Source organism: Bubalus bubalis, chromosome 7 (assembly GCF_019923935.1).
Source record: "Bubalus bubalis isolate 160015118507 breed Murrah chromosome 7, NDDB_SH_1, whole genome shotgun sequence".
NCBI lineage: Eukaryota > Metazoa > Chordata > Mammalia > Artiodactyla > Bovidae > Bubalus > Bubalus bubalis.
In genome coordinates this window covers 87,581,921-87,606,130 of record NC_059163.1, presented here as the reverse complement: position 1 = coordinate 87,606,130, position 24,210 = coordinate 87,581,921, and the positions used below count along the sequence as shown (strand labels likewise).

General features: G+C 37.8%; 1 protein-coding gene across 50 annotated transcripts in view; it reads left to right on the top strand.

Annotated features, from left to right (window-relative positions):
* ANK2 (ankyrin 2) overlaps nucleotides 1–24,210 on the top strand; it is a 700,483-nt gene that overhangs the window by 615,442 nt on the left and 60,831 nt on the right. For 19 of the 50 annotated variants that reach the window (XM_044946110.2, XM_044946113.2, XM_025290691.3 and 16 more), the window contains 4 exons: nucleotides 3,980–4,052; nucleotides 13,666–13,810; nucleotides 20,481–20,583; nucleotides 21,288–21,391. In XM_044946110.2, the coding sequence (XP_044802045.2) occupies nucleotides 3,980–4,052; nucleotides 13,666–13,810; nucleotides 20,481–20,583; nucleotides 21,288–21,391 (425 nt within the window). Of the gene's footprint in view, nucleotides 1–3,979; nucleotides 4,053–5,000; nucleotides 5,055–13,665; nucleotides 13,811–15,969; nucleotides 15,982–20,480; nucleotides 20,584–21,287; nucleotides 21,392–24,210 lie in introns of all 50 variants that reach the window. The other 31 variants (XM_044946103.2, XM_044946112.2, XM_044946098.2 and 28 more) reach the window with 5 other exon arrangements.

Sequence of the window (24,210 nt, the reverse complement as noted above, 5' to 3'; positions counted from 1 at the left end):
TGATGGGAGACTGTGGGCGTCGGAAGGCGGTATACTAGCTAGGGTCGCTCTGCATGCTGCGACTTGCAGAGTATGTGATACTAAGGGAATGGTTGGCCAGGGGAGGGACCATATGAAGGGCAGTAAGGCACACTTTTTCTTCCACATGAAACAAACCAGGTATTAGCCCCCATTTATAGAAATAACATGTTAAGGACTCATGTTCTGTTTTCTACATTATGAGGTAAGTTAAGTCTGCCAGGTATCACTAACTTGTTTTGCCACAATATATGATTTAACTACATCCTATTAAACTTATGTTTTGTGCACTACTCATTTTAATTTTAAAGTTGTTTCTAGTCTTGACCATAGAATCTGAGATTCTATAGCAGAAGATGCCTATGATCATTTAATTATATCCTTGTTTTCTGTGGACTATTCAGATGGAGTTGCACAAAACTATATTTATGTTTGGCTAATCAAGTTTTCAAAGGACAGTTCATTTAAAGGGATGGTTTTGTGTTTTTTTTTTCATTTCTTTATCATTAGTCATGAGTACAAGACTTATTATCCATTTAACAAATATTTACTGATGATTTTTTAAAGGTCAGGCACTATGTCATGTAAAAATGCATCCTATATTTACTACTTTGTAAATAGAAGGCATTTTTAACATCTGTGCCAAAAAATATCCATGACTAATATGATCAGTGTGTTACTTTTTCTGTTGCCACATATATTTGCAGATAGTAATTTTAATAGCATGCAGTAACCAAACTAATGCAAAGCTAGTTCCACTGTCACGAGTTCAAAGAAAATACAGTCACATTATCAGCATCTGAAATAGAAACTGAGAATGTTGGGCAATATAAGTTACCTATTTAAAGTATATTTCCATCAGTTTTTAAATTGAGATGCATCCTCTTGTGAAACTGTTTCCAGTGAAGGACAATTACTCTAGAACGTTTCTGCAAAAACTGACTTTCTGGTGTAGTTTAATACAGTAGATATCCCTTAGCTTTTTAAATCATTTAATTTACATTTAGACTTATTTTTAAAGTTTCCCCAGCAGTCATAATTTAATAGGATCTCATTGTCTCTATCCTATATATTAAATGCAAAAAAAAAAAAAAGTCGTTTTTCTGCAACCTATGCACTTTCTTAATACAGGAAAGTGTAACAGGTTGCAAATTGAGTTGCACAATAGACCCACCCGAGGAACTTTTTTTAAACACCTGTAATTGGTTCCTCTCTTGAGTGATACAGATTTAATTGACTTGTGTTGAGACCCAAGCAATAATATGTTTTAAACTTCTTTAATAATTATAATATGCAGCTAGAGTTGAGAACCATTGATATAGAACTTAGATTATCATCTTTTTGTGTTAAATTCATAAAATAATATTGTAATTAAATGGTATATTTTTAAAATTCGTTCTTTCATCAAATACTTGTTTACTACCTGTTCAGTTCAGTTCACTCGCTCAGTCGTGTCCGACTCTTTGAGACCCCATGAAACACAGCACGCCAGGCCTCCCTGTCCATCTCCATAATTTTGGATAGGTGCTTTCGTCATTCCTACAGTGCTTAATTTGTTTTCAGTGAATAAGACATTATGGAGCTATTTGAACATCAGATGCAACATTCTGGAAAGCTGAACTTATTACTCTAGATTTCAATGTGCCTTCATCTAGATAACATAAGACGTTCTCCATTTCTTCCTTTACTTTTCTTCCCCAGAGGAAATCTATGCAGTCATTATGTGAATTTTAAATGTATTCTGCATAATTTTATGTCATCGATTTATTCCTCTATGTATTTGAGAAGCCCCTACTATGTTTTTGGTTCTGTGGAAACCATGTCTTTAATGACTCACTCAGGTAGGAGGCGGATGAGGCATATACAGGTGTGTGATGTGGTTCACATGATGTTGTAGGAGGGAGTAGTAGCAGATAAACACGGCTAAACAAATACATTCATTGGGGAGGGTCAAGGAGTATTTCTCCAAGGAAGTTACATCTTACATGAGCCAAGAAAAGAGATAAAGAACATTTCTTGTAAAAAAAAGGATACGGGAGGAAAACAGAGGCGTAAGAGAACGTGGCTACCAACACGGATGCAGGGTTGGGGGAGCAATGTGGTCTCCCTGCCTTTGGCTACATCACCAGGCATTATCAGAGCCAGTTCATCTAACCCCCTGACAACCTAGGCAGTTCATCTGAGTGTAACTTACAGTCAGCCATGCCCTGTCCCGCATCCGTGGATTTAGCCAACCTTGGATCATGTAGTAATGTAGTATTTACTTTTGGAAAATAGCCTTATGTAAGTGGACCTATCCAGTTCAAACCTGAATTATTTAGGGATCAACTGTATTATGTTTTTTCTGAAGAAAATGGGAAGCCACTGAAAGGTTGTTCAGTATCACGTTATGATTTAATCAATCCCTCTTACTACAAAGAAATTATACCTGTATATTGGCCTTCCCTGGTGGCTCAGACGGTAAAGAATCTACCTGCAATCTACCTGGGTTCTATCCCTAGATTGGGAAGATCCCCTAGAGGAGGGCATGGCAACCCACACCAGTGTTCTTGCCTGGAGAATTCCATGGACAGAAGAGTCTGGTGGGCCACAGTCCTTGGGGTTGCAAAGAGTCAGACATGACTAAGAGATTAAGCACAGCACACATATAAATGTATTTTCAAATTAATCAACTGAATTTCCCTATAAATATATTTGAAGTTCTTTACTGCTTTTGGAAAGAAACAAGCTGGTAATGGGATACTAAAGACAAACAAGTCTGGAATATCTATGCAGCAAAGTTTAAAAACCTTGACAACCTATTGACTGTATTTTGGTGTCTTTAGTTGAAGATTATACTATTTATTCTGAGAGATTAGTATTTGAATGTTCTCATGGCTATGCCAATTGATGTACTTAATACACTTTCAATACAGAAACAAGAGACAGGGATACAGAAAAAAAAGACTCAGCCATCTCTAAGTGATATTTAAAGTTGTGGGATTTGACTTTTTATCTTTAGTTTTTAATCACCTTGGTATCCCTGGTGTCTCAACAGTGCCTATCATGGAATAGGCACTCAAAATGTTTCTTGAGTGCCTGAATGACTAAAAAGTTCAGAGGACCTTTGTTTTTAAGACTAATTTAATAACAAATTATTATGATAAGTTATGCTAGCTAATATTTATTGAATACTATTGTATTCTAAACTCTGTTCTTAGATCTCTTCTATATATTGTTTCATCTAATCTTCATAACAGTTTTAGGAAGTAGTATTATTCCCATTTTATAAATGAGGGAATTAAGGCATGGAAAATAGAGGACTTGCTAAGGCCTCATAGCTGATGAGTGATGAAGTTAGAATCTGAACTTAGGCAGCCAGACTCCAGAGCGTGGTCTCATAACCCTACCTGGTCCGTCAGGGCTGGAAGGCGGAGAATTTGTCAGCTCTGGGGTGCTACTATGGAAGGCAGCTAAGCAGCAAGTCAGAATGTAGCCCAGTGAAAGACTACAAGGATGATTGACTGTCCACTGTTGATCTTCTGGTCCAGAACAGATGCATCACATTTTCTGCCCAAGTCTGTCACATTGCTTACAACTTCTAACCAATGGTTTTGTTTGTAATAGATTGCCTGTGTTCACTGCTGCTTTTTAAAGGTTGTCTAGAGACATAACTTAGTCCATCTTAGGGAAGCCCTGAAAACATGAATCTGCTTTCTCCACATGGCTTCTAATGCCATTGCTAAAGAATGTGTTTTGCAAATGGGAACTCAAAATAATGAACTTTCTCTTAACAACTTCACTGGAATAAATGGTCATTTATCTTTAGAAAGAACAAAGGAACTTCCGTAAAGGAGAATAAGAGACTAAGCTTCCAGAATGTCCACATGGAGAAGATGGCGTGCTCAGGGCCTGATCACTTGCTGATGCTACTGACTGTGTTCTCCTTTAAGTTGAACATTAATGATTTTTGTCTTTCCAGACTATCACTGAAAAACACAAGCTAAATGTTCCTGAGACCATGACTGAGGTTCTTGATGTTTCTGATGAAGAGGGTAAGACTTTTTTTCAGTCTTCTATGACATATGTCACTGATCTTACATGAAGGAAATCATCTTTTTTTCAGGGATGAAGCTGGTACAGTGGGTGTAGATGACAACATCTTAGCATTTAAAGTCACTTTTTCACCTTTGTTTCAATAATTTACTTTTTCAATTTGGGGGGAGGGAGGATTCTGTTTAATGTTATCTTTAATGACTTACTAAATAACAGGACTGGGAAAAGGGAAAGAAACTGGAAATTGACCATCTGTTAAAATGTCTACCTGATAATACAATTGTTGTTAGTATATTTTAACTATGCTAAAATACGTTTTTTATTAAAATGCCTGAAAGCAAAAGAACTTAAAGCATGTTTTATCGATGGTATGTTGAGAAACTTCTGCTTTCTAATTGGTTCAATCACACAGAATCTACTTTAAATCCAGAAGAAAAGAGCCTTAAGAAGGTTAAAAATAGCACAGCAGTAAGTCATACAAATTAAACCTGAGATTTGATTCTTTAAGTCAGAAAATGTGCCTGCTATAGTTTTAAAGTTGATAAAAATTATCTAAGCCAGTGGATTTCAAAATTCTGAGAAGCTCTATGAGGAGCACTAGGGACTAATTGCTTTTATGGAGAAATATTAAAGATATTTCTTTAGGTTCCTCACGATAAAATCATAAGGTCAGACTTTCCATTGAGATCCCCTCGTTTGAAACCAATTCATTAATTCACTTATCAGTGACAGACATTGAGTTGTCTCAACTTTTGTAAGAACTTATGATAAGAACAAACAAATGTTGGGTCAAATTAAAAGATGTTGCCAAAAATAATGGTTCCAGATATTTATTATGATAATTTTGTGTTCCATCCTAATACTTGCCAATTTTCTGCATTCGTATTTGCACACTATATTTTGCTTTGTGTGATCATCTTTCTTATCTTCACTTACATGTTGAACAGCTTTTAAACAGTTTGGTGACCACTTTATTGATGGGGAAGTCCTTAGTGATTCAGGTACCTTTTGAGGAAATTGTTGGAGTGAAAGCCTGTCTTTGCTTTTAATTTTTCTTAACTGGTTAGAAGCAACTTGCTTCATATTTACATCTGGGTGCCTAATACTCATCTGTTTTTGGTTTTGTTTTATATAGCACGTGTAATATGAGTGGAATTGTTTACATATGCATATGAATGTGTGGATTGTATTAACTTGGAAGTTTAATGCCATGAATTGCTTATACTATAATATTAATGATTTGAAACTATTATTGAGACCTATTAACTAATTACATTATCTAATGACACTATAGAAATATTTTTAGAAACTAATATTTCTTCTAAGAATACAAATTTAGAGAAAAATTAATTTTTGATAACTTGACATTGATTTAGCATGAACATATTAACTTCATTAGACTGCTTGAATATGTAGTCATACCATTCTTGGATAAAGATATGTTTTAGATGTAGTTTAAAATATATTAGGTTGGTAATTATAATCTAATTTTTTTAATTACCTGGGAATAAAGTAATCTTTAAAAATTTAGGGGAGACTTTGGCATATAGGGAAAAATGAATAATATAAAATATCCTCTCTATCAAGAAGACTCCAAAATACATGTGGTACCACTTTAAGGAAACCTATTACATGAAAATCTAAATTTATAAATGAGATAAACTAGGTAGTGATTATTTAATTTAAAAATAGTTACTTATTTCCAAAATATTTGATAAAGAATTCCAATAGCTAATGCTTCCAAAGTATTTACTGAGGTTTTAGAAATTTCATTTGTATGAAACAACCTCTTGAACCTATGCATTGCATAACATAAGATCTAGTTATAGCATCTTATATACTTTTGTTAAAACTGTTACATGTTAAAAGTTATTAGTGATAAGAACTCTTGAAGGAATATTGGTGAATGATCAAGAATATCTTTCATGGTGAGAGAAGAAGCTTTCTGTGGCTTCCTGCATGCTAAGTCGCTTCAGTTGTGTCTGACTCTTTGTGACCCCATGGACGGCATCCCACCAGGCTCCTCTGTCCATGAGATTCTCCAGGCAAGAATGCTGGAGTGCGTTGCCAGTCCATTCTCCAGGGCATCTTCCCGACCCAGGAATCAAACCTGAGTCTCCTGCATCTCTTGCATCGCAGGCAGATTCTTCACTATTAGTGCCACCAGGGAGCTTTTTTTCCCTACTAAGAAATTCAAGTTGAATAATTTTCTTGTGTAGAATGTAGCTAAGTATTGTGAAGTAACGTTTTAGTACAATTAGTATAAAAGAGTTTGACTAGTTGACATTGCCAGTCCTTTAATTTTTTGTGAGTTTAAAATGTTTTCTTGGAACCTACCATCATTCATATGGGTGAAGTACAGCTGCATGTATTTGGACAGTATTAGCTAATCCCTGTTTTCTTTACAACTCTACCATTTTAATAATAGTCTGTGTATCAATACTCAGGAGTATTCAAGCCAAGTATAGATGTCCTAACAGGCTAACTTGCAATAGTGAAGAAATCAGAATTTTCCATTCAAGAATCCAATCTACAGATGGTGAAAGTCATGTTATTGTGTGTAAGCTCTATGACTGGTACCGTGGCAGAATCAAAGATGAACATATATGGAGATGCAATGTATGAACTCACGAAGCATAACTGAAGGCACTATGTCATCCACTTTTCATATCTGCCTGGGAACATCACGAGCAGGACCCAGCACAGTCGCATGGACTTGCTGAGAGCTGAGAGATGAGTAGGAGGGTGGCGCAGGTTTTAGGGCATGGAAAAGGAACAGGACGGAAGGTCCTGAGATAGGAAAGTACAAGAGGGGGACATAGAGAGGCAAATAATCTAGCCAGTGTGGCTGCTGCGTTAAGACATACGGATCTCGCTGTGGAAAGCAGATATCTGAGGGAAGAGAAAGCAGTAAGCATCACAGTGCCAGGTGCATTATCGCATCCCCAAAGCATCCGTATGAGATCAACTGTGCATTTCCCCTCATTTTTTTTTTCAGGTGAGAAAGACTCACCTAAGGGTGAGGACTCTTTAGTTTCCGGATATTAAAACAGGAAACTTTGAAAGCAAGCAATACATTAATGCTATACAATTAGTAGAAAGGGTTTTCATGAAGTTGTTTGGAATAATTGGAGAATACAATGAAAAACAAATTAACTCCTAAAATCTGGAAGTCAGAATTCTGTTGCCGCTGCTGCTGCTAAGTCGCTTCAGTCGTGTCCGACTCTGTGCGACCCCATAGATGGCAGCCCACCAGGCTCCTCCGTCCCTGGGATTCTCCAGGCAAGAACACTGGAGTGGGTTGCCATTTCCTGCTCCAATGCATGAAAGTGAAAAGTGAAAGTGAAGTCGCTCAGTCGTGTCCGACTCTTAGCGACCCCATGGACTGCAGCCCACCAGGCTCCTCCATCCATGGGATTTTCCAGGCAAGAGTACTGGAGTGGGGTGCCATTGCCTTCTCCGAGAATTCTGTTAAGTAAGTAGAATTCTGTTAAGTAAGTAAATATGTAATGTCAGGGAAGGGGTTGTTCAAATATAAGAAACAGAAAGGAAGTTCACTTTAGGTTTGTTATGATGCAAAAAAAAAAGGGGGGGTTGCTTTTTGTTTATTTGTTTTACAATAAATAAGGAAGTTGATAAAACAAAGAATGCTGGTGTATAACCACCCTGTCATAAACTCTTTCCAAGCCTGTAGAACTAACAAATAAGGGTTAAGTATTTAAATTCAGAATCTTACTTGAAAGTAGTCCTGTATCCCTTTTCCCCACCTTGGCTCAGGTAGGGAAGTAGTTGTACTGTGTGTTCACGTAGGGAATTTGCAGAGAGAAGCAAATGGATAGAGAGGAAGGTGGGGAAGAAGATGAGTCGGGGGTCACCATGCTGAACCTGAGATGCTTATAGCAAGTTCAGGTGGGGCAGCCCTGGAAACATTTGAATGTGCGTGTTGAGTTTGTGAGAGAGGTTTGGGATGGATGCAGAAAGTGTGTAAGCAAAATATAGGTGATCTTTGACATTTTAAAAACACATGATTGCATATCAAATAAGAAGAAAGTTTGAAAGGGAAGTATCAACATTTAAGGAGAGTGGAGACTGGAAAGAAAGACTCCGATGTAAGGGGGAAGACCAGGGAGGATTTACATCTGAGAAATTAAGAAGGGTAGTTTTGCAAAGAAGTCACCTCTTGGCCACTGATTAATTTGTAAAAACAGAAAGCCTCTGTTTGTGAAAGGAAAAGGACTCAGAGTATGAAATAAAGAAGGCCTAAGAGTTGGAGGAAGAGGTTACTGTATTTCAAAGAGGGCAGAAACATGGATGTTTCTGAGGAAAGAAGGGGCTGGCAGAGAAGCAGAGGTCGAAGATAAAGGACCTAGCAGACAAGGAGTTTAGGAAGATGAAAGAAGGTAAGAGTTTAAAGGCTGGGATAGGCTCGCCTTGGACTGTAGAAGTCATCTTACTTACCACGTTGAAAGGCAAGAATATGATTGTCTTATTTTTTTGGACACCTTTTTTGGACATCGTAATAACACTTAAAGCATTAACTGTATCATGTTTTCCCCAGACTTATTTTTCATTAATTTCTATAGACATTTCTGCTTTCCATCCCACACTGCAGACACTATCAAATAGCATGGTTTATGCACACATGTCCTGGGAGAGGAGTTTCATGGCAAGAATAGTACCTAAGTACATACCTTTCCAGGTAATTCCAACATCAGGTTAGCATCAGGCCACTAACACCAGCATGTTGGGATTCTGCGTCTCTGGCCATTTCTCTCTGAGACATAAGTGTTCCCTGGTGGCTCAGACGGTAAAGAGTCTATCTGCAATGCAGGAGACCTGGGTTTGATCCCTGGGTCAGGAAGATTCCCTGGAGAAGGGAATCATAACCCACTCGAGTATTCTCTTTTTTGTTATTTTATTTAAAATTTTTATTTTATATTGGAGTATAGCCAGTTAGCAATGTTGTAATAATTGCAGGTGGGCAGCAAAGGGACTCAGCCATACATGAAAGTGAAAGTCACAGTTGCTCAGTCGTGTCTGACTCTGCAACACCATGGACTAAACGGTCCAAGGAATTCTCCAGGCAGAATACTGGAGTGGGTAGCCTTTCTCTTCTCCAGGGGATCTTCTCAACCCAGGAATTAAACCCAGGTCTCCAGCATTGCAGGCAGATCCTTTACCAACTGAGCTATCAGGGAAGCCCACCAGCCACACACATACATATACATTCTTTCCCAAACTCTCCTCCCATCCAGACTGCCACCTAATGTTGAGCAGAGTTCCATGTGCTATATTGTAGGACCTCCACTCCAGTATTCTTGCCTGGAGAATTCTGTGGCTAGAGGAGCCAGGTGGGCTACAGAACATGGGGTCGCAAAGAGTCGAGTTGGACGTGACTGAGCGACTCTGAAACATAATCGAGCATCAGGATAGACACAAGGCCACCATAGGGGTCTCTGAACCCTTGAACTTTACATTTGGTAATACAAAGCCTAGGAGGCAATTTTTTTTAATGTAGCAGCTGTCTTAGGCAGATAGCATTGTAATAAAACCATCAAAATGCAGAAATGTGGGAGAATGTAAAGGACATCCACTCTCTCATGAACTCAGTGAAATAAGGGCTTTTTCACTTGTGCATTGACTTATCACCACAGTCACTCAGTTTGATGTATTTGATAAAAGTGTCCTCTTCCAGTTGCTTTCTTTCTGTCTTTTAATATGACTACATGCACAGGAGGGGAAGGCTAAGTCCATTTGCATCTTCTACAAGGTAAAACTGCTGACACTGGGCCTTGCTTCTCCAGACTGGGAGTGAGTCCGGCTGAGTGACATTCTTTTCTCTTTCCTTCACCACGTAAACCTTCTGTCCACTTAGGGATGACAAGAGGGGAAGAAAAAGGGGAGGAATAAGACAGAGAACCTGAAGTGTAAGCCCTACTTTATTAAGGAATTGTGAGTAATTTGGGGGCTTCCTTGGTGGTTCAGGTGATAAGGAATTTGCCTGCAATGCAAGGAGACCCAGCTTTGATCCCTGGGTCAGGAAGATCCTCTGGAGAAGGGAATGGCAACCCACTCCAGTATTATTGCCTGGATAATTCCATGGACAGAGGAACCTGGTGGGCTACAGTCCATGGGGTCGCAAGGAGTAGGACCTGACTGAGCGGCTAATGCTTTCACTTGTGAGTAATTTCAAGAAGAAATTGAAGCTCATTGTGACTTGTCTTTGTTCTCTGTAACCATCTTGGTTGCTAAGAGACTGGTGAAAGCTGGCAAATTATGAGAAGCAAGATGAAATGCAAAAGCCTGTTGACTCTGGGGATGGGTAGGATGCCTCAGTCTGGGTGAAATTAGGAATTTGATGCTAGAAGGCAAAGCTCAACTATTTGATTGCTGGAGCTTAGAGGAGGGTTGGGGTAGTAGAGTGGGGGATAGAGCAAGAATGAGAGAGTACATTCAAGCACTTCTGGGTTTTAAATAGTTCTGTAGGCCTTTTGCTCAAGGGATCCATGAAGTACAGCTTGTTTTATATGTAACCATGAATTCAGCCATTCCCTCTACTTTTTCATAAATAAGACTTAGTTTTCTCAAAGATTAACAAAACTTGCATTTTCTTTCTGAAATAATTTAGGCTTATATCCAATCAATACTTGTGTTTTAATAAGCCAAGTCTTACAATTGTCTTAGAACTTTTTGTCTCCCAGAAATAAAACCAAGGGGGAATCCCAACTTATTTGACTCATAAAAATACTCCTGTGTAAAGACTTACAAGTTATACAAGAGGGAGAAATAGTGGAAAGTCCCACAAGTCCTGTAATAAAATGTCCAAGCTTCCTGATCTCATTGCTGTGTTCAGAGACCGACTTTCTTCGTAGATTCTTCCCATTGCTCACCAACATGAACACTGACTAATGCTAAGTCATTCCACTCAGTATTCTCTCAGTAAGTAATGCATGTCACTCTTATATTCATACTGTTTTTGCTGCCCTCCATGACCCCTCACACACCAGCCTCTCACTTAAAATACACTCATCTCTGCCAATCACACAACCCACTCCAGTGCTCTTGCCTGGAAAATCCCATGGGCAGAGGAGCCTGGTGGGCTGCAGTCCATGGGGTCGTTAAGAGTCAGACACGACTGAGCGACTGAGCAACTGAGCGACTTCACTTTCATGCATTCGAGAAGGAAATGGCAACCCACTCCAGTGTTCTTGCCTGGAGAATCCCAGGGATGGGGGAGCCTGGTGGGCTGCCGTCTGTGGGGTCGCACAGAGTCGGACACGACTGAAGCGACTTAGAAACAGCAGCTGCTGCCTATCACAATTGCCCCCAAGCAATTGACCCACTCCCATTCCTTCTTCAGCGATTCCCTTTTGCAGCTTCCCTGGAATTTCCTAGGACTACTGCAGCAAATGACCACAGATTTATTCCCTCACAGGTCTGGAGGCTTGAAGTCCATGGTGGGACCATGCTCACCTCCGAGAGCTGTAGGGAAGAACTCTTGATCACTTCTTCCAGCCTCAGTGCCTGTCAGCAGCCCTTGGTGTTTCTTGGCTTATAGACACATCTCTTTAACATCTGCATTCACATGGCATTCTCCTTTGAGTCTCTTTGTGTCCTTCTCTGTCGCTTGTGAAAACACTCTTTTTGAAATTATCCCGTATGATCTCATCTAAATGACTAAAGGACCCTGACTCCACATAAGACCACATCCTGGGGCTCCAAGTTGACAAAATGAAATTTTGGGGGGACACTGCTCAGCCCACTGCACTACAAGAGATCTCTCCATCCTTTGGCCTTTTTGGTCCTTGAAGTTAACTAGCATCATGCATTTCACGCGCATCTGTATTGTTATTTATCTGTGGGTCGCTGCTGTTGCTGAGTCTGGTTTTGTGAGGGAACACTTTGAAGAAGAGATTATATACAAGAGTTGAGGGGGAACCAGTTTAACAAAATTAATTTTAAAAATTTACTCATGTTTTTATTAATCAGATTTATGAACTGTTTAAGCAGTGCAATTATATTTTTCTTTATATATTTTGAAAAATTATTTTGCATAAATGAAGTTTAGCTTATATTTCAGAGTGTCAACACTTTGACCATTTTGTATTAACAAAAATAATACCTAGTAATATTATATCCTAGAACTCTATAATATGTCCTTGTGTATTATTTAATTCAGATCCCTGGCATGTGAGATAGATTGTTAGTATCAATTCTCATGGGAAGATTAACTGGCCAGTAAGTAGCAGAATTAGAATTTTAAACCAGGTCTATCTGATTTTACAGACTCAACTTTTAATTACTATTCTGGGTAGCCTCACTCAACGAAAACTAAATAAAAATATAATTATTTCACTGAGGAAAAATAAAAAGTAATTTTAATGATGAGACTTGTAACTGCTAAATATTAAGCGTAATGATTCTGAGAAAAACCTCCAGTGGTGAATAAATTGCATCTGTATTCACTGGAAGATCTTTTGTTCAAGCTGTCTTTGGCTTTAAGTAATTTAGAAAGCTAATAATCTTTTGATTATGGGCTCTTCTGATCATGTATACAGGGAAGTGATGAAATGCTGAAGACATGCTTTTATGGTTCTTTGATGCTGTGTCTTTATAAATAAGTTAGTGCTGATTTGAAATAGTTAAACAGAAGAAATTAAAATAATGTTTAACTTATAAGAATGAAGTACATTCCTTCAAGTTTTCCCTTACATAGGTTTTCAGGCTTTGTGTGATTAGTGCCCTTCAAGGATCTTCAAAAATAGTTTCTCTTAGCTAAATTATTCCCCCATTCTAGCACATTAATGGTATAGAGAGCATTTGTGTGAATGAGGTATCATTTATTGAATTTCCTGAAATCTGTATTTTTGAAAGCATTCTATTCCAGTGCATGGGCAGGGAATGTGCTCTCGCCATCTGTGCTTCCAAATGACAACTACCACACTTAGTCATCGCTTTCTGCCACTGCTTCGTTACTTAGCTCGCTTTTTCCCTGGTACTTCACCTTTGGGAAGCCATCCCAAAGCATCCTTTCTAAGCTCTGTAATGTTTTTAAAACTAAATCCCTGATTGTTTATTAAAATGTCACAATCTGCCCACCTCGTTCTAGTGTTCTTTTCCTAATGTGCGTATTTTGCTAGTATCTGTATATAAGCCGTATTAACTCCATTTAGTACACTTCTTACTTGTTTTAGAGCAGTAGATATTTCTTAGCATGTTGTTGGTTACATGAAGACTGTTAATGCTGGCTACTGTGTATAAAATTATTGAAACCACATTCAGAAGCTAAGTTGAACATATTGTCCTAATTATTAAGTTAAATATAAAGCTATAAAATCAGCTATTATGATAAAAAATGAGTAAAGAAGGTTGACTGATATTAAAAGACTTCCAATTCAGGTAATTATTTCTTCTTGTTAAGTAATAGGAAAATGGGTCAAATATTGTTCCCCCGAGTTTCAGCACTTTTTAATTGCATGTGTTCTGCTTTTTTCCAGTATGCAGTATTTCAGTGATGAAATGCTATTATGCTGATTTTTTCCACAATTGTAATCATATTTTGTAGTCGATACTGCATTCAACAAGTAAGTCTCCGCCTCTCTCTGTTTCAAGGTGATGATACCATGACGGGTGATGGGGGAGAGTACCTCAGACCCGAGGACCTAAAGGAGCTGGGTGACGACTCCCTCCCCAGCAGTCAGTTCCTGGACGGCATGAATTACCTGCGCTACAGCTTGGAGGGGGGCCGCTCCGACAGGTATTCACCGAAAGCGCTCCCTTTGAGATGACGCTGTAGACAGGATCATTGACGCTTCACAGGCGTCCTGTCCTCTGGGCGGTTAGTGTATTATCTTAAGGCATTCTCTAACAACTTTGTGTCCGTTTTAAAGGCAACCGAGGCCTAGAGAGATTAAGTCATTTAGTGAAAGTTTAACTTAGTAAGAAGCAGAGTCATGACAAATAAAGAGCTCTGAACCGTTAAAGTATGATACTTTCAATCATCTACAACTTTTTCTCTAGGCAAATTAAAAGGACGGTTTTGCCTTATGGGCAGTCTTTACTCAGTGGCAGTTACAGGTACTCCCAAACCCCCTTGGGGTTTTTTGTTAGTGGAATCATTTCTGTGAACCAAACTATACTGTGAAGAAGGATTTAAAAATAACAAATGGAGAAGGAAACGTTGCCTGGAACTGACTGTTTTATGAAAAAAATTGGAATAGAATCCCCCAAGAGGCTGGATACCAAGAGCAATCTGAGCAAAATCTGACGGAGACCAGGTTTTATCACCAGATCCAGGGAGGTTTACATTTTATTCTGAAATATACAATCAATTTTGGGGTTAATTACTAACTAGCACATCAGGTATTTATTAATTTTTGAGACAAACTAAGAACATTCCATGGTGCCTCATCGATGACTGCCAATTTAGATTGTGTGTGATTGTTTATATAATGTAATATCTTTTGCCAATCAGTAATCTCAGGTTTATAATTTTAATATTGGCTCTATTTTTGGCTATATCCAGCATATGTGGAGTGTAAGAAATAAATACCTTAAAGCCTAGTCCATTTTAAAGGGATAATTAGGAAAAAACAAGCCTACCTTGGGTTTTTCCTTGAGTACTAATGCCTTCCTCCTATCTTTTTTTTTTTTTAATTCAATGTGCACATAAGTGCCTTTCTGGACTGGCTTTGTGGTAGGTGCTGGAGGTACAAAGATGACTAAGATATAATTGCTGAATTCATAATCTAATGGCATGAAAAATGAGGCCAGTGGTACCGCAGTGCACCTGGACCCCTGAGGCTCAGGCTTCCTGGAGCGGATGAGCTTAGATCGAGAAGGGATGATGAGTACTAGTGGTGAGGAAAGGCGGGGAGGGCATTTGAAGCTTTGGTGAGGTGAGCAAAGGCTTGTGGTGTGTGAGAGAAACAGTAGTGGAACAGTATAGCGCGGCTGGAGTGCACGTGTGAAGGAGGGGAGGCCTCGTCTGCATTTTGGATGGATCTCTGACAGTGAGACAGAGGGTGGATTTCAGCGGCTTTGTCAAAGGGCTACCCACCTCTGGCAGTAGTAACCATCTGAGAAAATACTGCTGCAATGTTCACTGCAGTAGCTAGGACAACACTTGAACTCTTAACCTGGGTGGTCACAGTCCTGGAGAGAATTTTATAAATGAAAAATTTGAGAATATATCAGTGAGGCAAAACTGGCCAGATGTGGTGACAGATTTTATGGGGTGCGTGAGGAAGAGGAAGAAGACCCAACTGGCTCGTTGGCTTCAGTGACTTAGATGGAGAGGGTCCTTGGGATCAGGATATAGAGGGAGCTGCTCAGAGAGTGAGGGTAAGGGAGCTTGTGAGGGGTCAGTGTTCTAGATTCTGAATTTTGATACACTGATTGATTTGAGCCTTACAATCTGAGATTCTTGAAAGCCTTTAAATTGCAATGAAATATTTATGGCCTTGCAAAAATTCACAGTAGTCTGTGAATAATCATGTTAGTGTTATCCAAAAATCCTTTTTTTTCCAGCTTGATTTCTCTTGTTAAGAATAAGTGCTTAACTTGATCCTTTTGCCTACTTTGAAATACTTAGTATGGAGAAAGATTTAGAACATTGCTTTCTATAAGACGAGTATCAGTGGTTTGAGGATTCTACCTAAACTGAATACTTCTCAGCTTGTAAAGACAGGGGATATGAAACAAAAAAGACATGATCGGTTGTGCGGGGCCACACTTGCGTTTGTAAAACACCAGATGCATTCATCCTTTCCAAGTTGGCATTATAGTCAGCATTTCATTTTCATGGTTGCAATTTTTTTTTTTTTTTTTTTAGTTTTGCTTAGCCAATTGAGTATGTTATCTTTTTCAGTAATCATTTTTTCCTTCTCATTTCTTTATTTGGTGTGCTTTCAATAGTACCATACCCAGGTAGGTATTAATTGCATATCATGAAAACATGACCTTCCTGGATACATCCATATTTTCCTGCTCACTGCTCAATATATGTGTATTGTGTGTTTGTGTGCGTGCGTGCATGTGTGCGCGCATGTGTGTTTTGGCAAGGATTGCTTATATTCTAGAATTATGGATTTATTCCCAAATTAGGATTTTTATGTATTAAATTGAGTATCTATTAATATTTGAGCTAGAAGGGGGAATATTTTACTAGATGAAAGTCCGTGACACGCCCCCGCCCGATTTTATTTTAATTGTCACAGCGCCACCTTGTGGTTGATCAAACATTAGCACGGCTTCCCCAAAAGAAAGGTGTTTGTGTGAAGTCACTCACTCATGTCCGACTCTTCGCGACCCCATACACTGCTGCCCACCAGGCTCTTCTGTCCATGGGATTCTCGAGGCAAGAACGCTGGAGTGGGTTGCCATTTCCTTCTCCAAAAGAAATGTAATTAGCCTATTTATAGTTGGAGATGATAGAAAAAATTCCTCTGATGCCTAAAATGTATATGGATGCAGAGGAATAAAAACAGCTAAACTTTGATTACATTGAATAGGAACACAACCAAGATGTGATTAGCTGGATTTTGTTTCCATTTTATTTTATTATTGCTTACAAATTAAAAAGTGCTATTCAGAGTCAGTACAGAGCTAAATAACAGTGAACCACAGAAGCTTCCCCATGTATTAAAGCAAACACATTGAATTTTGGGATATTCACTTGTTATAATAGGTTTGAAAGCACCATTAATTGAATTTCTAATAAATCTTGCAGCTTACTAAGATAGTAATTATTACACTTTGCAGTGAAATTGCAAACTTTGTTACCACCTAATATGTGTCCATAAAGCAGCTGTATCATGGTGAAAAAGTATAAATTTAAGATTATAAAAAAAACTTTTGGCTCATCCCTTAGCTGAACAGCATGTAAAAATTTACACTTCTATAGATATGTTATTGCAAATTTAACTGAACAGCACCACCTCTGACCTAATTTTTTAAAAGTGGCAATTCTGTTGCAAAATATTTGAATTTACTTGCAGTGTTTTAAAACAGAGTAGACAGTTTCTGATCCAGAGACTTGAATTATAGTCATTAGTCCTTTAGAGAGAAGAATTTCCTTACTCTTGGAGTATTCTCACTTCATTTCATTTAAGTAGATTCTTTGATATCATAGAAAACTAATACAATTATGTAAAGTTTAAAAATAAAATAAAATAAAAAAAAAGAAAACATTAAAAAAAAAGAAAAAAGAGCAATTAGAACTATAAACATTGATTAAATACCAATTAGCATTTTAGAAGGCAGTAAACAGAGAGAGCTAAAATAAAATCAGAGGGTAGAGATATTCAGACATATGGTTTTAACTTACTCATTCTCTTCACTCTGTCTCTCTAACTTCCCTCACTGTCTGTAGATCCTAACATCTTTTTCTCCCTACCCTAATCTCCTTTTTGTGATCATATTGTCTGTTTCTTTCCTGTCTTCTCCCTCTGTGTTTCTTTGGTGTTTGGACTCTAGGAAAGACAAAAAATAGCACCAACATCCCTTTTCTCCTCTTGGTTCAAAACCAGTTGAAAAGTAGACCCAGGTATTAGGTCGATAGATATCAGTAATCCACCGTTATTACTGATACAGTGATTGCAGGATGTGGCTTTAAATTCACGTTCCAAGAAACTCTTAAAAACCTCATTAATACCTCTTTCCATTCACACCCAAAGGAGCCCTTAAATACCTCGTTCCGAAAGCAGACACACCTCCACTCAGATATGGGGCCTCCCTGAGAGGGGCAGTTGAGACCTGGCTGCCCTTTTACAAGTTTACACTTCGACAGTGGTGGCAGCCACGTCACTGGCTCTTAACTGAGGCACCTTTTTTTTTATCCATTCAGTTTTTTCCCATCCAAGCTAAATATCTATTTTCCCTTTAAGACCTGTGTTTCTACCATTCCATGGCTGCATTTAAGGGTAAAGTCTACATAGTGATGGAGCCTCTACTTGCCGTTATGACCAGGCATTATTATTCCTGTACTCCAGTGCCTGTTGGTCCTTTCGTGCTGTTCATTAATATAAATCTAGCACTTTTGAATGTATCGAGTCACCGTCTGGATCTATGCATTTCAAAGCCGAGCATAGAGACTATGTAATTAATACATCTAAACCCAGTGGATCTTGATGGGGGAAGATGGATGAGCCCATAGACAACATATCATTTCAAGAGGTTGACCTCTCTACTGTTTTTCCCTTCTTGGTTCAATTCAAAAGAAAATAAAGGAGAATAGAATTGAAGAGCTGTTGACCTAGTCCTGCCTGGTACAAAACACATACAAGGGAATCTTTAGCTATCTTTGGAGTTTGGAGCAGGGGAAAAAAAAAATACTCAGTCCACCAGTTGAGACAAGCTTTTGCTGAGATTAAAGACCCCTGTTCCCAAAAGTTTAATCCCCTTCCTATCCTCAATTTCAAAGTCAGGCCAGGGTTCGTCACAGTAGCCTATTTATGAAGTGCACCATCAAAATCTAGCTGCACAGCTGTAAAAATAACTATAGTGTAAGCTGCTTTCAGGTGCCAGAACGAAAACCCCTGTGAATAGTTTGCTTGGCATCCAGGCTCCTCCTGCCATGGCCGTGTCAGGAGCCTCTATCTTCCCCAAGAGCCTGTAGAGCATAAAATAGTGTATTGACAAATTCTATTTAGATTTAATTGTATTATAAACACACAGACTTATATAGGTGTAAAAACATAGGATCAGATAATTTAACTTTTTTAATTCATGTCACTTACCCTCTAATATTCAGCATTTACTTTGGGGGCATAGATCCTACAGCAAAATAGGAGAAGGCCCCAAATTACTATAAATTATCTACCAAGTGATGATTTCCTCAAAGATAGTTGGAGATGTTGACACCTCTGAAAGATGACAATATATGGCTTACAAACTTAGGTATATTTGCAAAAGAAAATAGTTTCTACTAATAGATCTGCTAAATTGATGTTTAGTCCATAATTCTATAGCGCTTCACTGGCTAAATACCTACTAGCTGAAAGTAAATGAAATCTTGCTTCCATAAATAAGCTGAAAGTTTGCCTATCTCTTTATTTTCCCTTGTGGGCTTTGGGCTAGTATTCTGAATACAGATCTTTAATTCTTGGGCTAACATGTATAAAATATAGTTTATTTAAGATACCAATGTGTTTGTCATTTGATTGTACAAATTAACTAGGAAGTAAGGAAATTGCTGCTAAGTCGCTTCAGTCGTGTCTGACTCTGTGCAACCCCATAGACGGTAGCCCACCAGGCTCCCCCATCCCTGGGATTCTCCAGGCAAGAACACTGGAGTGGGTTGCCATTTCCTTCTCTAATGCATGAAAGTGAAGAGTGAAAGTGAAGTCACTCAGTCGTGTCCGACTCTTAGCAACCCCGTGGACTGCAGCCCACCAGGCTCCTCCATCCATGGGATTTTCCAGGCAAGAGTACTGGAGTGCGGTGCCATTGCCTGCTCCAAATTGCATCTATGCAAATATCGAGTCTCACCCATTACATATGAGTATGTAATTCAGAACTTTGAAATTCAGATTTGCCAAAAATGTAAAGCATTGCTTATCAAAGCCTAAATCCCATTGTGAAGCCAAACCTCAGTTTTGGTCAGTGTCCGCTGGCAGTTCATTTTCACGCTGGCAGATGTGTATGTGCGCGTGTGTTGTGGGTTGGTCTTAGAAACGGTTTTTCGTGCTCTTGCATCTCATTGCCACAGCAACCAGCGTTCTTTGGTGCTTCACTCACCACACACAGGACATGCACAGGGAGCAGTGCTGTCCTTTGAAATCCCTTTATTGGAAACACCAGAAACAAACAGGAGAAACAGTGCTTCCACAGGAAGCATGCATCTGGCCACCATTCATCTCGCTCTGTAGCTTCCAGGGGTGTGCACCAACATTCAGTCATTCACAGCTGGAGAGCAGGAGAAAGAGGTGTGGAGAGAGAGGAAAAGGAGTGCAAATGAAACCTATGTTTTTGTTTCATTCTCTCCTAGGACTGTCTTCTACTAATATTTTTCCTAGCTGCAGGGAGATTTACATTGAACACAGATTTAAGCAGTCTATCCTGGGAGTACTTTCTGTGTGAATTTCTTATACTAGCAGTAAGCTACAGTTGCTGGTTTAAAACATTTCTGGGAAGAAAATGAATCAGATTAGGAGTATCAAATTTTATCTTCTGGATTCCCTTGTGCCCTGGCCATTGAGTGGTAGGAACCAGTCAAAAGATGTGTTAGTTTAGTTGCTGGACAGAGAGGTGTGGCAACACAGAGAGCTGGGTTTCCTTCTTCCACGGTTGCGATTTGTGTCCCCCTGGAAGTTGCACTGGTAGCTAATAGCACGCTTTTTTCACTCTCCTGCTCGGCTCATCATTCCATCCTCCCAACCCTACTCCTGCTGTCGGTATATCACCATGACCTCCTGCCAACCTACCAGCCTTCGGTCCTTCAGTTCCGACAGGTCTCACACCCTGAGCCATGCCTCCTACCTGAGGGACAGTGCCATGATCGACGACACAGTCGTGCTCCCCAGTCACCAGGTATGTGACTTTTTGCCTTTGTGTTTCTGTTTTCTGGAGGTCTTTTTAACGTTATCTGATGTTGGCTAGGTCTGGAAGAAGATTTTTTAACCTAAAAAAAAAAAAAAAACTGTCTTAATTCAGTCAATAAGCCTAGCATAAGAGATTTACAAGTTTTTCAAAAGCATAAAGACAGTTTGCTGCATTTCTCAATGAACAGAGTTTTTCTAAAATAATATACTACTTGTGTCTTAAGCTATACTGGGTCCTTCTGTGAAGATTATATATAAAACTCAATTTCTTTGTGAAATCTCTGTTAAAAGAAAATGTAAGGTTGGATGCATTTTAAAGTATAAGATAAAAGGTACAGGTTAAAATATGTCTCTCAATATTTAAAATTGTTTTCTATGGGAAAAGGTGTAGAATTTGTTATGAACTTAATTTTAGATATGATTTTATCAGTTTGACTATATATAAGGAAGTAAATGAAACCTATGTTTTTCAAAGACAACTACTCAAGTGTAACCCTACATCAGTAATGTAATTTAAATTGGAATGCATTATAAAGATATATTTTTAAATGCCTTAGTCTCATATCATATTTTTAAATGAATGTTTTTCCATGTAATACCACTTTCCTGTGATTCCAATTATTGAAGTTCATTATATTTTAATTTAATTGAAAGAAAGTCTTTCTTATTAAATCCAGTGTTCTTTGTGTTTAGGTGACAAGTCTAGCCAAGGAGGCAGAAAGGAATTCTTATCGTCTAAGCTGGGGCGCTGAGAACTTGGACAACGTGGCTCTTTCTTCCAGCCCTATTCATTCAGGGTGAGTAAATCAATATTGTGTATCCAGATCAAGAGGTATAAAGAGATGAGTGAAAATAACAGCTTTGTCCAGTAGCTTTAGCTGATGGCTAGCTTACAGGGGAAGTGACCTTTTTTAAAAAGGTCATGCTTTATCCGCTTTATCCGCCATGGAGTCTCTCCACACAAACAGACCAGCAAAAAGGGTTGAATTCCGCATAGAAGAACTGACCATTGTTTTAAAATAACGCATAGAACTGCGTCAAATAGCTTGTTAACTAACCAGAGTATACCTGTGGCCTCCTTATTGTTCATAGTTTTGTCTTTAAGATACCTTGAAAATAGGGGCAAGATCATTTGCTTTTGAAAGTTCTGCTAAGATTGACTAGTTTAATAAATGCCTTTCCTTGCATATTAATGCATTTAAAATAATGTTTACAGGAGTCTGAGTCATACAGATATACAGAGGAGTTCACATGATGCTTGAAGTAGGAATATATTAAAAAGGGAGATTTGAGTGCAACCAGTTAGGTTCTCAATTATCGTTTTAAAGTCATTCAGGTAATATATATGCCACTACTTAAGAAATGCTGCCTATTTATATTAGCTTATTAAAAAGTAGGACTTTGAGTTAATGATTTTAAATATCCTTAAAGATGTTCTTAAGTTAGAAGAATTCAATTATTTGTAATATAAATTCCTTAAGGGGTTTTAAATTGTAATACTCTTTACAATTGGTCTTTTCCTTACATTTTAATGGTTTCAAGTTGTATAGCAATTCCATAATTATGAATAAACTTTAAAAATGTTTTTCTTTAATTACTTTTTAAACCCTGCTCATATTTTATCTAACTAAATGTAATATTTTGATTTAAATTATTATCTCAAACTCCTTATCCATAATCCACAGAATGATTTTGAGTGATAGATCCCTTATTGTTTTTATTATTCTAAAATATTCTCCTTTCAGGAAAGCATTCTAAGATACTGTAGTTTAAAATTTGGGACTTCTTAATCTGATCTCCTGTTAAAGGCTCATAAAATTAGTTACATAGATATTGAAAATAATCATAATACTCTTCTATGTTAAATAAGTGAAAGCTAGTTCTTGATGCAAGTGCTATTCAGGGGAATAAAAACCAATTATACCTCATTCAAATTTATTTATTTTAAGTATAAAATGAGATAATTAAAATCTGACAGCTATATGTGGTTCAAAAAGCATAACATCACATACTAAATTTTTCAACAATAGTAAGAAAAAAACCTTGGGCCTAGAGTGTTGATGGATAATAGGTCAGAATTTAAAAACCATAATCTAGTATTTGAAGTCCATGTCCAGCCTACAAAGTGACAAGATTACTTTAAGCAAAATGTAACAGAGAAAAATTATCTTATTGCAGACCAAGATTTTAAAGATCCTTATTTTTTTTTACTATGAAACATGATCACTGACTCTGATCCTCAACTGTGGCTGTACATGGGAATCACTTGGGAGCTTTAAAAATACTGATGCCCAGGCCCCAACTGAAACCAGTTCTATCACAGTCTCTGTTGTTGGGGCCTTGCCATTGGTATTTTCTACAAGCACCAGTTGTCAAATATATTTGTTTTATGTAGACTATTAGAAAGGAACACCATTGCCTAATAAAGCTTCGACTATAAGTTTGACTTAGGTAATTAACATATGACTAGTTACCTCAAGTATCTTTTTATCCTTTCCATTTACTTCAGTATTCTCTCTTCACACACTGTTGAATTCTGCAGCGCACCAAAGTTTGTGCCAGGCACTAAGGAAAACAGATGAGTAAGCCATAGCCAGTACCTTTAAGAAGCTTGCTGAGGGTTGTTATTTGAATTTGGAAGACAGTCTACTTAAGAGCAATAACGTGATGGTTAAGAGTGTGCTTTGGAATCATACCAAACAGAATTCAGATCCTGGCCCTGACATTCAATATGCGACACTGGGCAAGTTGTGTAAAGTGCTTCCGTTTATTTATCTATAAGATGAATGTTATGTTATAGACTCCGTAGGGGAGACTTAAGGATTAGATGCTTCTTAAGTAGTTAGCATTTTGCCTAGAAATAATAAGTACTCAATAGATTTTTAGCCATTAGTATTTATACAATCCACACACACATCTTTAGCAAATTTCCAGTTAGTGAAACAAAAGTATTCTGAATTCTCTAAATGGGAATAACCAATGTGGTATAATTCATAATGGCAGTGTTTGACTTATTTTTTATCACGTAATCTATCGTAAAATTGTGTTTCTACCATAGTATTTGAATGAACACTGCAAAAGATGACTCCAGTGGAATGGACAGTTACACTAAAAATTCAGTATTTCTGAACCTGATGGTATTTGAAAGCTACTGTGATATTAATATAAATAGTATTCATAATATATCATATAAAAATGACTTCTTATAATTTTATTCATTATACGTCAAGTTCCTGAGTAATAGTTTTTATGTAATTTACAAGGAGCTGAGTTTATCTTTAATTAATTAGGTGAATTCTAAGCCACTTCAAAGCCTGCCCAAATTGTAAGAAAAAAAATAATTTTTGATAGAGGAGATAATAAAGTTAGCTTTTATATGCATATGTCATTAATTTTGTGGATAATGATCTATTAGATTAGATGAAGAGATTTTAGATTAATGGAAGACACAACTTCTACCAATAAGCACCATTATTTTCTTTTATTTCTACTGTTTCCAATGACTAGTGTTCATCACAATAGGAGAATAGGTCACGGTGATTAAAAAATCTGTTCTGACCAATAAATATAGCCAGTATCTAGCAAAAGATAGGCTGACTGTAATATTTTTGTTGTT